Source organism: Dictyostelium discoideum (genome assembly GCF_000004695.1).
Source record: "Dictyostelium discoideum AX4 chromosome 3 chromosome, whole genome shotgun sequence".
In the NCBI taxonomy this organism is placed as follows: Eukaryota; Evosea; class Eumycetozoa; order Dictyosteliales; family Dictyosteliaceae; genus Dictyostelium; species Dictyostelium discoideum.
Window position 1 is genome coordinate 3383398 of NC_007089.4, and position 15000 is coordinate 3398397.

The 15000-nt window shown below is 21.9% G+C and overlaps 5 protein-coding genes across 5 annotated transcripts in view; 3 read left to right on the forward strand and 2 right to left on the reverse strand.

The window, feature by feature from the left end:
- The window catches only part of DDB_G0280525 (hypothetical protein), a gene marked incomplete at both ends in the record, with an annotated part of 6318 nt that extends 2271 nt beyond the window's left edge, over nt 1–4047 (forward strand). The window contains 5 exons of the mRNA XM_636095.1: nt 1–1306; nt 1404–2893; nt 2987–3079; nt 3585–3880; nt 4040–4047. The exon at nt 1–1306 is cut by the window's left edge and continues 306 nt beyond it. Of these exons, the coding sequence (XP_641187.1) occupies nt 1–1306; nt 1404–2893; nt 2987–3079; nt 3585–3880; nt 4040–4047 (3193 nt within the window). The remainder of the gene's footprint in view (nt 1307–1403; nt 2894–2986; nt 3080–3584; nt 3881–4039) is intronic.
- Nucleotides 3484–7898, forward strand: abcC15 (ABC transporter C family protein; the record flags this gene model as incomplete). Its single annotated transcript, XM_636096.1, has 2 exons — nt 3484–3935; nt 4040–7898. 2 exons carry the CDS (start codon nt 3484–3486, stop codon nt 7896–7898), a joined length of 4311 nt encoding a protein of 1436 aa, XP_641188.1.
- Nucleotides 7899–8137: 239 nt separating this feature from the next.
- Nucleotides 8138–9590, reverse strand: DDB_G0280461 (LISK family protein kinase; the record flags this gene model as incomplete). The annotated part of the gene is made up of 3 exons (XM_636097.1): nt 8138–8931; nt 9039–9307; nt 9397–9590. 3 exons carry the CDS (start codon nt 9588–9590, stop codon nt 8138–8140), a joined length of 1257 nt encoding a protein of 418 aa, XP_641189.1.
- Nucleotides 9591–10627: 1037 nt separating this feature from the next.
- On the reverse strand, nt 10628–12868 carry DDB_G0280463 (hypothetical protein; the record flags this gene model as incomplete). Its single annotated transcript, XM_636098.1, has 1 exon — nt 10628–12868. The coding sequence occupies one exon, from the start codon at nt 12866–12868 to the stop codon at nt 10628–10630; it is 2241 nt and encodes a 746-aa protein (XP_641190.1).
- Nucleotides 12869–13179: 311 nt separating this feature from the next.
- Nucleotides 13180–14311, forward strand: DDB_G0280465 (hypothetical protein; the record flags this gene model as incomplete). Its single annotated transcript, XM_636099.1, has 3 exons — nt 13180–13242; nt 13395–13649; nt 13730–14311. 3 exons carry the CDS (start codon nt 13180–13182, stop codon nt 14309–14311), a joined length of 900 nt encoding a protein of 299 aa, XP_641191.1.
- Between the last annotated feature and the right edge of the window lie 689 nt (nt 14312–15000).

The window sequence follows — 15000 nt, forward strand, 5'->3', positions numbered from 1 at the left end:
ATCAGTATCATTTTTTGATGAATATAGATTCGTTTTACCAATTGGTCATCCAATCATTATGAACTTTACACTTCCAAAGTATACCAATAAATTCCCAATTAAAGCAGTGTTGCAAACTAAATATTTGGATATTGATAATGTTAATTCATTAAGAGATGAAGATGTTGAAGCTTCAAAATATTCAAGATCATTGGTTGTTAATAATTTAAAACATCCAGAACCATATACAACATCAATATCAACAGGAATATCACAACAACAACAACAGCAACAGCATCAATCAGATCCTGATTCTAATAATGAAGGATTTGAAGATTTTGATATACGTTTAGCATTCTCTATGAAATTTATTGATAAAGAAGCTGTAATTCCAAATAATTATCCAATATTTTTACCAATATCTTATCATTTCATACCACAATTAATGGAGGAAGGTAAATTTGTTACAAATTGTACAGTCACAAAAATTAAATTTCATCAATCTTCAAAAGCTCAATTAGCCTATAGAGAAAATAATAACAATAACAATAACAATAATAATAACAATAATAATAATAATAATAATAATAATAAAAAATCTTTCAAAGCTATTAATGGTAAATTAAAATATTTAGATCAAAAAGTTGATTCAGTTGATAATGTTGAATATAGCAATAACAATAATAATAATAATAATGATAACAGTAATGAAGAAGAAGAAGAAGTTGTAGTTTTGGTAGTTGATCGTTTTGATGAACAAAATGAACAACAAATTCAACAACAAAGAGCAGCATCAGATTTAATTAAATTTAATCAAAAATTATTATATGTACAAGAGGATCCAGAATTGATTGATACAATTCCAACAAATTCAGCAGAGAATACAATTAATGAAAATGGTCAAATGGAAATCGATATTAATAATCCACATTTATTAATGATATTGGATCCATTCTTTTCATATGAGATCGTCATTACATATGATTGGATTGGATCAATTGGATCATTGGTATTCTCTTATGCACTTTCACTCATTTCATGTACATTTGCTTTATTCCTATGGGTATTCTCTGCGCAATTGAATAGCTTCATAAGGAATGATAAATTCCCATCTCTACTTATCACCCTTAGAGATCAATCAGTTCAATTGGTTCCATATTTAATTTATTTCCCTTCTTTGGTTTGTATTGTTTTCACTATCTTTGGTTTACCAATTCCTTCATTCTATGGAGAATTCTTACCTGATCCATTCATTGATAGTTTTATGTTGGAAAGAATTCCACCATTTTGGTCAATTCCATTTTTATTTATTGTTTCAATTTGTATTGTAAGTATTTTTTTTAAAAAAAAAAAAAAAAAAAAAAAAAAAAAAAAAAAAAAAAAAGAAAAATTAATACTAATGGTTTTTTTTAAAAATATTTAAGTTAACAATTTTAATTTTAGTTACAAATATCTTATTTACAATTGGATCAATTTGTAGCAGTGTTTGTTTATCAATTTTAAATCTAATCAATAGTCATCCATCAAAAAATACACCAATTCATCCAAGAAGACCAAATGCTCAAAATGTCTCCTTTAATATGGATAGATTGGATCTTTCGAATGATGATGGATTATTAAATAATAATAATAATAATAATAATAATAATAATAATATTAATAACAATAATAATAATAATAACAATAATAATAATAATAATAATAACGGTGGTAATAATACCAACAATATAAATAGTAACAATAATAATAGTAACAGTAATAATATAAATTCAACCGACTATATAAATAATAATAATAATAATAATAATAATAATAATAATAATAATAATAATAATAATAATATAAATAATAGCAATAGTTTCGTCAATAATCAAAATTTAGATGGAACTAATTTTAATATCAATATAGAAAATGGAGCCAATAATATGGACTCCAATAATCTAAATATTGAAAGAGTAGAAAATACCAATTCTTTTGGTGTTAATAATAATAATAATATTAATAATAATAATAATATAAATAATAATATAAATAATAATATAAATAATAATATAAATAATAATATTAATAATAATATAAATAGTAATATAAATAATAGTAATATAAATAATAGTAATATAAATAATAATAATATAAATAATAGTGTGAATAATATAAATAATATTATCCTTAATAATATGAATAATATAAATAGTGGCAATAGTGATTATAATAATATTAATAATAATAATAATAATAATAATAATGGTAATAGTGAATATAATAATATTTATTTAAATAATAATAATATCAATAATAATAATAACAATATATTGAATAAAGATAATAGTAATGATTTATTATATAATAATGAACCAATTGTAATTAGTAATAGATGTACAACAAGTACTACTAGTAGTCCTGTAACTGGTAGTTTTTGTTTAGGGTCAACAGTAAACTCAAGATTAAATGGAAATCCACAATTTTCTTCATCAAAGTGGGTTATTATTGGTTGTATTATGGTAATTATAATTCACTCTGCTTTAGGTTTAGCTGCATTCCTATTGTTCTTAATGTTTTCATCGAGTAAACAATTCAATGGTACCAGCAATGGAAATAGTGCAAGTGTAAATTCGCCATCCTCTTCAATATCATCAGTGTCACCTTTATTAATTTCAAGCATATCTGCAAGTGTAAAAAAGAAATCATTAAAGATTCAAAATGCAATCAGAAAGGAATTGTATTATCGACAAAGTATCTTTTTAATGTATATTTTTTCTGCTTTCATCATGGCTCCTAACTTGGTCATTTGGATTAAACATTTATCATTTGAATGGCAAGTCTTTGACTCTTTTGAATTGTTTATCTTATTGGCCATAACTCATATCTTTTTATCAACAATCGAATTAAATCAAAGTAATCTTTTTATTTTAAGGTATGTTTTTTTTTTTATTTTATTTTTTCCCCAACTAAATTTTTCCTAACTTTTTTTTTTTTTTAAAAAAAAAATAATAATTAATAATAATAGAATTGCCCTCATGATTGCCTCAGTTTTAGTATCAATTTATTGTATTTTATTTTTATATAGAATGCTTTACTTTAATTTGGTACTTTCACTTTTGTTTGTAATTTGTCATGCTTGGTCGAGATTAAAAGAAAAAATAGTTTAAAAATAAAGGTTCCTTGTGGTCATTTTAATTTTTTGTTTTTGTTTTTTTTTTTGATTTGTTCAAAACTTTTTTTTAGATTTTTTTTTTTTTTTTTTTTGTGTCTCAACGAAAAACAATTCCCAGACAACTATTTTCTATTTTTTTTTGAAAAAAATTTAGGACCCTGGTATTTTTTTTTTATTTATTTTTTTTTTTTTATTTTAAGTTATTACTGCCTTTTTTTTTTTTTTTTAAAAAAAAAAAAAACAAAATGATTTAAAAGTAATCATTTTAAATTAAATAACATTGTTTAAATTCTTTTTTTTTTTTTTTTTTTTTTTTTTCCAGTTTTTATTTTTATTTTTTTATTTTAAATATGATCAAAAAAATTAAAAATATAATAAATAAAATAATAAACTTTTTTTCTACAATATATATATTATGTAAAATATATTTATATTATAATATTAAAAATAGATATGAAGCATATAATATTTTATCAGTATATGGAGATGATGATTTTTTCAATAAACCATGTCCTGAAGATTCATCAAATTGGAAAGATAAGTTAACATTTAAATGGGTTGAAAGGATAATATTTGTTGGATTTTTTAGAGCACCTTTAAATTTAAATGATATTTCAGATTTACCAAGTAGTTTAAAAGTTGAAAATACAGCACCACTTTTAAAAGATATAATATTCAATGATTCAACTATACCTTTAATTAAACACATATATTCAAAATTTTTACCAAGAAATTATATTGCAACTGGTTTATTTGTTTTTGTTTCTGTATTTTCTTTTATAACACCTTTAATTTTAAAAAAGTAGTGTACCCCTTTTTCTTTTAATTAATTAAATAAATAAAGAAAAAAAAAAAAAAAAAAAGGATTTAAATATTAATATTATTATTATTATTATTATTTATTAGTTTTTTAAGTTATGTTGAAAAAATTGATGAACAAAAACATATTTATATTGGTATAATTCAATGTTTTTTATTATTTTTAAGTTCATTTATAAATATGGCATCTCAACAATATAGTTATTGGTTTGGATTTAAAACATCATTAGAAGTTAAAGGAGCATTAGAAACTATAATATTTGAAAAGATGACAAAACTTTCAAATTTATCAAAAAAGAATTATAATATTGGTTCAATGTTAAATTTAATGTCAGTGGATACAGATTTTTTTCAATATTTCTTTTGTCATTATTATATAGAGATATTTTTATTTCCAATTCAAATTTTATCATTATTAGGTTTTTTAATTTATGTAATTGGTATAGCTGGTTTTGTAGGATTTTTAGTGATGTTAATTACAATTCCACTTTCATCATTTTTAGGTACACAAATAAGTAAAAATTTAAGTACATCAATGGGATATGCAGATACAAGAATAAGTTTAACTGGTGAACTTATTAATGGAATTAAATTTTTAAAACAATATGCATGGGAGAAAATGTTTTGTGAAAGAATTGAAGAACAAAGAAAATTACAATTAAAATATCTTTATATTAGAATTATTTATTGGGTATTGGTTCAAATTGTAACTCAAGCATCATCAGGTTTAGTATTGGTTTCAACTTTTACAACCTACACTTTATTGGGTTATGAAGTATCTTTGGAGATTGCATTCACATCGATTACAATCCTACAAAATCTTAGACGTCCAATTGAATCACTTCCAGATTGTCTTCATAAATTCATTAGTTTAATTGCATCTGCTAAAAGAATTGAAACATTTTTACAATCTTCAGAATTACAAAACCAACCATTCATACATAATCAAAGTGGTTTAAATGATATTTTAATTAGAAATATTAATTTTAATTGGAATGAACATAATTTAAAATTAAAAAATAATAAAAATAATCAAAATAATAATCAAAATAAAAGATCAATTATATTAAGTAGTGGTGAACAATTCGAAATTACAAATGATTTTACATTTGATGGTATTGATATTCAAGATGATAATTATGATTATGAAAAAGAATATAAAATTAATTATAATAATAATGAAGAGGAAGAAAATTTTATGACAGATTGTTTATTAAAAATTAAACCATTAATAAAAGATAGAAGGTTACAACAACAACAAGCAGATTATCAAGATTTATTATCAATTAATTTACCTCCACCACCATCTGAGAATGTTGATTTTAAAGCACCAAAAGGTTTATTAACAATTATCTCTGGTGGTGTTAGAAGTGGAAAAACAAGTTTAGCAAGTGGTTTATTAGGTGAAATTTGTAAAGCTGTTGATAAATCATCACCTGATTCTGTTAATAGTATTTTATCAACAATTCAACAACCATTCCTTCAAAGTACATCATTTCGTGAGAATATTTTATTTGGTAAACCAATGAATATGGAACGTTATATAAAGGTAATTGAAGCTTGTTGTTTAGCACCAGATCTATTAGCAATGGGTGAAGGGAAAGATTTAACTGAAATTGGAGAACGTGGTATAAATTTAAGTAATGGTCTAAAACATCGTATTCAATTGGCAAGAGCATTATACGCTGATTCCGATTGTTATATATTGGATGAAATTTTATCATCTGTTGATCCAGAGATTGCAAATTATATCTTTCAACATTGTATTAAAGGTATGATGAAAGGTAAAACAGTAATATTAGTAACACATCAAATTCAATTCATTTCATCAGCGGATCATGTAGTTGTAGTTGATAATGGTGTATTAATTCAAGGAACTTATTTGGAATTATTAAGAATGGGTATTGATTTTGAAATGATTTTAAAAGAAAAAGAAAATAGAATTGAAAAACAAATAGTTCAACTTCAAGAAGATGAGGATTATTATGAAGAGGTTGAAATTTTAGATTTTACAATGAATAATAATAATAATAATAATAATAATAATAATAATAATAATAGCAATTTTAATGGTAATAATAAATTAAAAAGATCATCAATTTCTTTACCAAAAGGTATTTCAATTGAATCAATAATTAGTAAAGATTTTGATCAAACGACAATTGAAAAAGCAAAATTATTTGTACAAGAAGATAGAAATAAAGGTGATCCTGGTTGGATAATTTATAAAAAATATATTCGTATGGGTTCATCAATTTCTTTTTTCATTTTTACATGTATTATCTATTTAACAAGTCAAATTATATTATTACTTTCAGATTATTGGCTTCAATCATGGGCAAGTCATGATAGATTAAACGTTTCAGAACCAACTGATGTACATTACCTATTGATTTATTTAGCCTATATTGGTGGATTTGTATTTACATTGGGTGTTAGGTATTTATTAATCGCAAAGATTACATTTGGTTCAGCGGAAACTCTTCATAGATCTCTTTTAAAATCAATAATTAGAGCACCATTAACTTTTTTTGAACAAAATCCAGTTGGTCGTATTTTAAATAGATTTGGAAAAGATATCAGTGATATTGATATTTTATTATTGGATTGTTTCTCTGATGTTTTATATTGTGGTGCATGTCTAGTCACATCAATTGGTATCATAATTTATATTTCACCCTATATTGCAATACCATTTGTTATTTTAATAGCTATAAATTATATTTTTCAATTGTTTTATAATTATTCAGTACTAGAATTAAAACGTATTCAATCAATTTCTAGAAGTCCTGTTTATTCATTATTATCAGAGGTTTATAATGGATTAACAACTATTAGATCATTTGGTCAACAAGAAAGGTTCTTTAATATGATGAAAGATAATATCAATATTAATTTAAGAGTATTTTTTTATAATTTTGCTGTTAGTAGATGGATTGGTATTAGAGTTGAATTTTTATCGGCTATTGTAGTGTTAATGTCTGCTTTATTTTCAATTTTTAATGATAATCCTGGTTTATCAGCATTAGGTGTAACAACAGCATTGGGTATAACATTTAATTTAAATTGGTTTATGCGTCAATTTGGTGAATTAGAATCAAGAATTAACTCTGTTGAACGTGTACAAAGTTATATATCAATTCCAAAGGAAAAAGAAACCAATGAAGATGAATTCATTCAAACAGGTTTCATTTGGCCATCAAGAGGTGAAATTGAATTTAAAAATGTTGAAATTAGATATCGTCCAAATTCAATAGCAACACTAAGAAACTTTTCTATGAAAATTAATGCACAAGAAAGAATTGGAATTATTGGTCGTTCAGGATCGGGTAAATCAACAATTGGTATGTCATTATTCCGTATGATAGAATGTTCATCTGGTTCAATTTTAATTGACGGTGATGATATTTCACAAATTGATTTAAAAAGATTAAGAAGTTCAATTGGTATAGTACCACAAGACCCGTTTATTTTCTCTGGTAGTATTCGTTTAAATCTTGATCCATTCGATCAATTCACTGATAATGAAATTTGGGAAGCATTAAGTAAAGTTAAATTAAAGAAAATGGTTTCAACAATGCCAATGAAATTAGAGAGTTTAGTTCAAGGTGGAGATGGTTTAACCATTGGTAATAAACAATTACTTTGTCTTTGTAGAGCAATATTAAGAAATTCTAAAATCGTATTATTCGATGAAGCAACCAATAGTATAGATTTTCAAACTACTCGATTAATAAAACAAACGATTGAAGAAAACTTTAAAGATTGTACCATTTTAACCATTGCTCATAATATTGATACCATTTTAGATAGTGATAAAATCGCTATCATTGATGAGGGCGAACTTATTGAATTTGATACTCCATTAAATTTAATTAAAGATTCAACTTCTAGATTTTCAAAATTAATTAAATTAAATAATAATCAAAAAAATAAATTAAATTAAATTATTTAAAATTTTCAATAAATAAAATTATTATTATTTTATAATATTTTTTATAAAAAGTTTTAAATAAATTATAATAGATTTTTTTTTTATTTTTTATAATTATTTATTAAAAAAAATGTTATTTATATATGGTATTAGTTTTAAACTATACCAAAAAAAAAAAAAAGTTATATTGTTTTTAAAAAATAAAATGTTTTGGTATATATATAAAATAAAAATTTTTAAAATAGGAAGATTTAATTAATTAAACATTTCCATGATTTTCTTTTTTGTGATCTTTTTTTCCCTCCACTACTTGTACTTGTTCCACTACTATTGCTACCATTACTTCCTAAACTACTATTACTAAATGAACTATTTACACTACTTGTACTTTGTGGAGATGCACAATTTTCACAAATAACTTTACAGTTATTATTATTATTATTATTATTATTATTATTATTATTATTATTATTATTATTATTAATATTATTTTTATTATTATTATTATTATTATTATTATTATTATTATTTATATTATTTTCAATTTCAGCAAATTCATTTAAATTCTCTAAACAATCATCTGGTATTAATGATAACATGCACCAATCATTTATTGATTGATCATCAAAATGAGGATTTGAAACTACAATTGGAGTAGAAGGATATGGACCGTCAGGAGTTTCTTTTACTAATTTTATTGCCAATTGATCTAATGTCTGTACAATATCGGTAAATGATGGTCTATCATTTGGATCATAATTACAACATTTCATTGATAATTCTAAAAATTCTCGTGGACATTCCGATGGTATTTTATTTTGAAGCTCTTCATAATCAATATCGAAATTATTTTGTGGTAAACGTTCATCCAATTTACTACGGGTAATCAATTCAAGTAACACCATACCAAAACTATATATATCTGCTGAATAACTATATTGAATACCTAAAATAACCTCTGGTGACATAAATTCATCTGTACCGCAAATTGTCATTGATAATGGATTTTGAATTGTAATTTCTTTTGCAAATCCAAAATCACAAACTAAAAAAAATAAAACAATAATAAAATTTAAATTTTAAAATAAACAAAATTAGATTATTAAATTTTAAGATTTTTTATAATAATAATAATAATAATAATAAATTTACTTTTTATAGTCCAATTTCTCCCTAATAATAAATTATTTGATTTTAAATCTCTATGCATTATTTGTTTTGAATGAAGGTATTCCATACCTTCTGCTATATCTTTGGCAATTTTAACTCTTAATGACCATGGTATATGAAATTTATGATCTAATAATATATTACCCAAATCACCACCATTTATTAATTCTGTAACTAAAAATAATAAAGAATCTTTTTCACCAATACCTATAAATCTTATAATATTTTTATGACCTTGATTTAATAAATTTCTATTTTTTATCAAAAAATAATTAAAGTTAGTTTTAAAAATATATTTAGTATTGTTTTTAAAATATTATTAATTATTTAAATACTATACTTTAAAATACCAATTTCTCTTTTTAAAAATACCCAAGATTCTTTATCAATGAGTGTATCTTTTTTAATAACTTTAACACAAACTGGATTACCATAATAACTTCCTTTATAAACTTTGGCAAATGAACCTTTTGAAAATTCATTTTCCTCTATTTTTAAATTATCACATTCTATATTAAAATCCTTTATTTTCATTTTTTTAAATAGTATATTATATATATTTTAAAAATAAATTATTCTAAAGGATAAAATGATTTTATATTTAAATTTTTTTTTTTTTTTTTTTTTTTTTTTTTTTTTTCTTCTTGATACTGTATTTATTATGAATTTTGTTTAGAAAATTTTCTTTTTCCTGTTTTTTTTTTTTTTATTTATTTATTTTATTATTTTATTTTATTTTTTTCAATTTGATTTATTGTTATTTTTTAAAAAATTTTAATTATTTGGATGATTATCTTATTTTGATTATTAATAAAAATGATGGGTTAATATGAATATTATCTTTACAAAATAATTTTAAACAAACACACACATATTTACACACATATCCCAATAATAATTATACAAATAAGAAGATTAAATTTTAAAATTTATACAAATACACACACAAAAACATACAGTATGATATCATAATAAAAATTAATTTTATAAAAAAAAAGTGATAAAAATTAATAATATCAAAAAAAAAAAAAAAAAAAAATAAAAATAATAAATTAATAATAAAAATTTAATTACATACCCTTTTTTTAAAATTTAAAATAAAATTTTTCTGAATATTAAAATTTTAACTTGTTTTTATTATTATTATTTTTATTATTTTTTTTTTTTATTTTTTTTTTTTTAATAATAAACTTATAACTATTATTTGATAGCTCTTAAAATTTTTTTAATACAATTAAAAAAAAAAAAAAAATTATTATTTTTTTATTATTTTTTTTTTTTTTTTAAATTAATTTAAAAAAATAAATAAAAATTTAAATAAAAAATTAAAAAATTAAAAAATAAATTATAAATAATAAATAAATTTAATAAAAGGGTATGGGGGGTTGGTTTATTTATTCATTAAATTATTTTTTTTTTTTTTTTTTTAACAGAAATTTTGAAAAAAAAAAATAAAAAAAAATAAAAAAAAATAAAACAAAAATTAAAATAAAATAAAATTAATTGAATAGTGTTTACCACCAAATTCTATGATTAATAGATTTTTTTTTTTTTTTTTTAAATGTTATTGTTTATTTTTTTTTTAAAAAATCTGACAATAAATCTTTTTCAAGATTATTACTGGTATTTAAACTATTTATGTAGTTGCTATTTTTTTTCTTTGTATTATTGGTATTATTGCTATTGTTATTAATATAATTATTATTATTATTATTATTATTATTATTATTAATATTATTATTGATATTTTTTATAGTTGGTTGTAAAACAAAATTTGAAGATATTGATTTTGATTTAGATTTTGATTTTAATTTTTTGGAATTTATTGGTAGTTGTTGTTGGTGTTCAATTTCTTCATCACTATTATCGACATTTTCATGACCAACAGCAGCAGCAGCATCATCATTATCTTTGATAGTTTCGGTTGTACCTTCAATTGAAGAAATAAAATTTTTAAAATGAGATGGATATTGAATTGAAAATTCTTTAATTTCATTTAAAATTGGATGAACAAATTTCAAATTCATTGAAGCTAACAATAAATATGATACTAAAAATTGTTTAGATTTACTTGAATAAATTGGATCACCAACGATTGGAATATTTTCAGATGCCATATGAACTCTAATTTGATGAGATCTACCTGTATGTAATGTTACCTCTAATAATGAAAATGTATTTGATGTAATCATTTTAGTTTTCTGTTGTAATCTTAATATAATTTCATCATAATTTTCTTCTTCATCTTCTTCCTCTTCATCATCTTCTTCTTCCTCTTCATCTTCATCATCATCATCTTCTTCCTCTTCTTCTTCATCTTCTTCTTCATCATCTTCTTCTTCTTCATCTTCTTCATCTTCATTTTCTTCTTCATCCTCATCTTCTTTTTCATCTTCATCTCCATCTTCTTTTTCTTCTTCATCATCATCATCAACAGATAAAAATTGCATTCTTGAATTTACATTTTTAGAAGTAATATTTGATTTTTTGGTATTTTTCTTTTTATTTTTATGAAGTTGATTCATAGCATTATCATATTCACTTAGAGTTGAATTTATAATATTGTTTGTAGTGGTATTATTATTATTATTATTATTTGTTGTTGTTTGTTGTTTTGAAGTTTGTTTATTTTTTTGATTATCTAAAACTTTAGCATTAACATTTTCCCAAACTTTGAGTACTTTAAATTCAGTTAAAGCTTCTTTACCATTATCTTGATCGATTACCATTTTATTTTTATCAGCTGGATGTCTTGAGATTTTCTTATTGATGAAACCATGTTGTTCTTTTGGTTTACCTAAAACGATACAATGGTATTTCTTTGAGATTGTAAGTGGTATTTTTTTACCTTGTAACATTCTCTCGATTTGGTTATTACTAATGGAACCATTGTCTTCGTATTGATCGATAGTGGTATGAGTGATCATTGTTGAAGTATGCTTTTCAAATAGAGTTTGCAACTTTTGATGAACATCATTATTACGAGCGATAATTATCATACCGGCGGTATCCTTATCCAATCTATGCACAATACCAGGACGTTCAACACCACCAACACTCGAAAGGTTCTCAACACCACCATAACGATGAATCAATGCATTCACCAATGTATGTGTTTGATCCTCTTTATTAATAACCAATGCATTCGATCCCAATGTCAATGCTGTCGGATGTACTAACATACCTGCTGGTTTATTTATAATTGCAAGATCTTTATCCTCATAAACTATATCTAATTTAATATCTGTTGAAACTAAATTAAAATTACCACTATTATTGGAATTATTATTATTATTATTATTATTATTATTACTCTTATTTTGTGGTTTTTTAATTGGTTGTTTTTTAATTTGTGAATGTTGTCTAATTTCTGGATTATTATTATAATTATTATTATTATTTTGTTGTTGAGCAAATGGATCTTTTTCTTTTTCTTTATTTTTCTCCCACCATGGTTTTGAATCTGCTGGTTTTGTTTGTTGTTTTTGAGCTTGTTGTTGTTGTTGCTGTTTTTGTTTTATTATTTCTTGTTGTTCTTCACTCTTTAATTGTTGTTGTTGATCAACTTTGAATGAATCAATATTTGCTAATTGAATTGTGATAATATCATTTGGTTTCACTTTTGTACTTTTATCTTTTAATGGTAAACCATTAATTGAAACACTTTTTAATGCTAAAATCTTTGGTATTGCTGATCTAGTTAATTTAACATATTCTCCAGTTTCTTTTACTTTAATTCTACTTGATGCAATGAATCTATCAAATTTTTCTGGTACATGTTGTTTTGGTACCACAACTTCTAATGTAAACATTTTATTTATTTATTTTTTAAATAATAATAATAAAAATAATAAATAATTATTTTTATAATTACTAAAAGTTGTAAAAAAGAAAAAAAAGGAAATTGAAAAAAAAAAAAAAAAACGAGTCGTCTGAAAGGAAATTTTTTTTTTAAAAATTTTTTTTTTAAAAATTTTTTTTTTTTTTATTTTATTTTTTTTTTATTTTAATTTTTTTAATTTTTTTTATTTTTTGACAAAATCTGAATTAAATTTTTAAATTTCATTTTTTTTTTTTTTTTTTTTTTTATCTTACTTTAACAACACACAAACACCTTTTAAGAATGTTTTTAAGAAAATCAATTCAAACTTTATCTCAAAGATATTACTCCACTTCTAACATCAAGGTAAAATTTTTATTTTATACTTAAAATATTTTCCTTTTTTTTTTTTTTTTTTTTATTAAAATAAAAAAATAAAAAAAAAAATCTAAAAATAAATTTGATGATCATTTTTTTAATTATTATATTTTTTTTTAAAAAAAAAAAAAAAACAAAAGTCTGTTGGTGTTATTGGTGGTGGTCAAATGGGATCTGGTATTGCCCAAGTTTTAGCACAAGTTGCAAAGAGAAATGTTATCCTCGTTGATCTTAATAAAGCTGTTGTTGAAAAATCATTAATCAATATCAATGGTTTCTTACAAAAGAGTGTTGCCAAAGGTGTAATCACTGAAGAAGATAGACAAAGTACTTTAAAAAGAATTTCATTCTCTGATGATCTTAATTCTTTAAAAAATGTTGATTTTGTTATTGAAGTAAGTTGAAAACAATAATAATAATAATATTTTAATATATTATATAAAAGTACTAATAATAAAAATAATTAATTAATTAGGCAATTGTTGAAAATACAGAAATTAAATGTAATTTATTTAAAGATCTTTCAAAAATTTGTAAACCAGAAGCAATTTTAGCATCAAATACATCATCAATTTCAATCACACAAATTGCATCAAATACTAATAATCCACAAAACGTTATTGGTATGCATTTTATGAATCCAGTACCAATTATGAAATTGGTTGAAGTTATTCCAAGTCTTCAAACTAATGATGAGACTCTTAAGACTACAATGGAATTAGCTGCTGAAATGAATAAAACTACAACCCTCTCTAAAGATATGCCAGGCTTCATTGCTAATCGTTTATTAATGCCATACATTAATGAAGCAGTTCAAGCATTACATGAGGGTTTAGGTACTAGAGAAGACATTGATACCACCATGAAATTAGGTTGTAATATGCCAATGGGTCCATTAACTTTAGCTGATTTCATTGGTTTAGATACTTGTTATTCAATTATGAATATTCTTCATACTCAACTTGGTGATAAATATAAACCATCACCATTATTAAAAAGATATGTCGAAGCTGGTAGATTAGGTAAAAAAGTTAAACATGGTTTCTACACTTATTAAATTAAAAAAAAACCAGTAATAATAAATAAATAAATAATTAAATGAATAATAATTAAAAAAAAAAAGTTAAAATCAATCATCATCTTCATCATCATCATCATCATTATTATTTTTATTTTGGTTTAGAAAATTTTATACTTGGATTTTAATTATTATTTTTTAAACATTACTAAAATAAGAAATATTAAATCTCCTTAAAGAATAGTTTTCAAATTAAGATGAATATATTAATTTTAAGATTTGAAGAATTTTTTTTTCTTTTTCTATTGTTTTTTAATATTTTTCATTTGTCATTCATCTATTGATATTGAGTATATTAAAAAAATAAATTAAAATAATTAAAGAAATTTCAAAAACAAATTTTAAATATCCACCACAACCCATTTTTTTTTTTTTTTTTTTTTTTTTTTTTTTTTTTTTTTCTTTTTCCTTTAACTACAATTACCACACATTTTTATTTATTTCTTTTAAGCAACACGATTAATATTAAATTTTTTTATATTAATTCAAGATTGCCACCACCATTTTTATCAAATTAACATATTAAACTTCAATCTTTGTACAGTCATTTTACAAATTGATTGGTAGGTTTATTTGGAAATTTCATAATTATGTTTTAAAAATTGAAATAAAATATAATTTATTACCTTTAATTAAATTTATTCAAAATTCAATTTTAAAATTGTCTT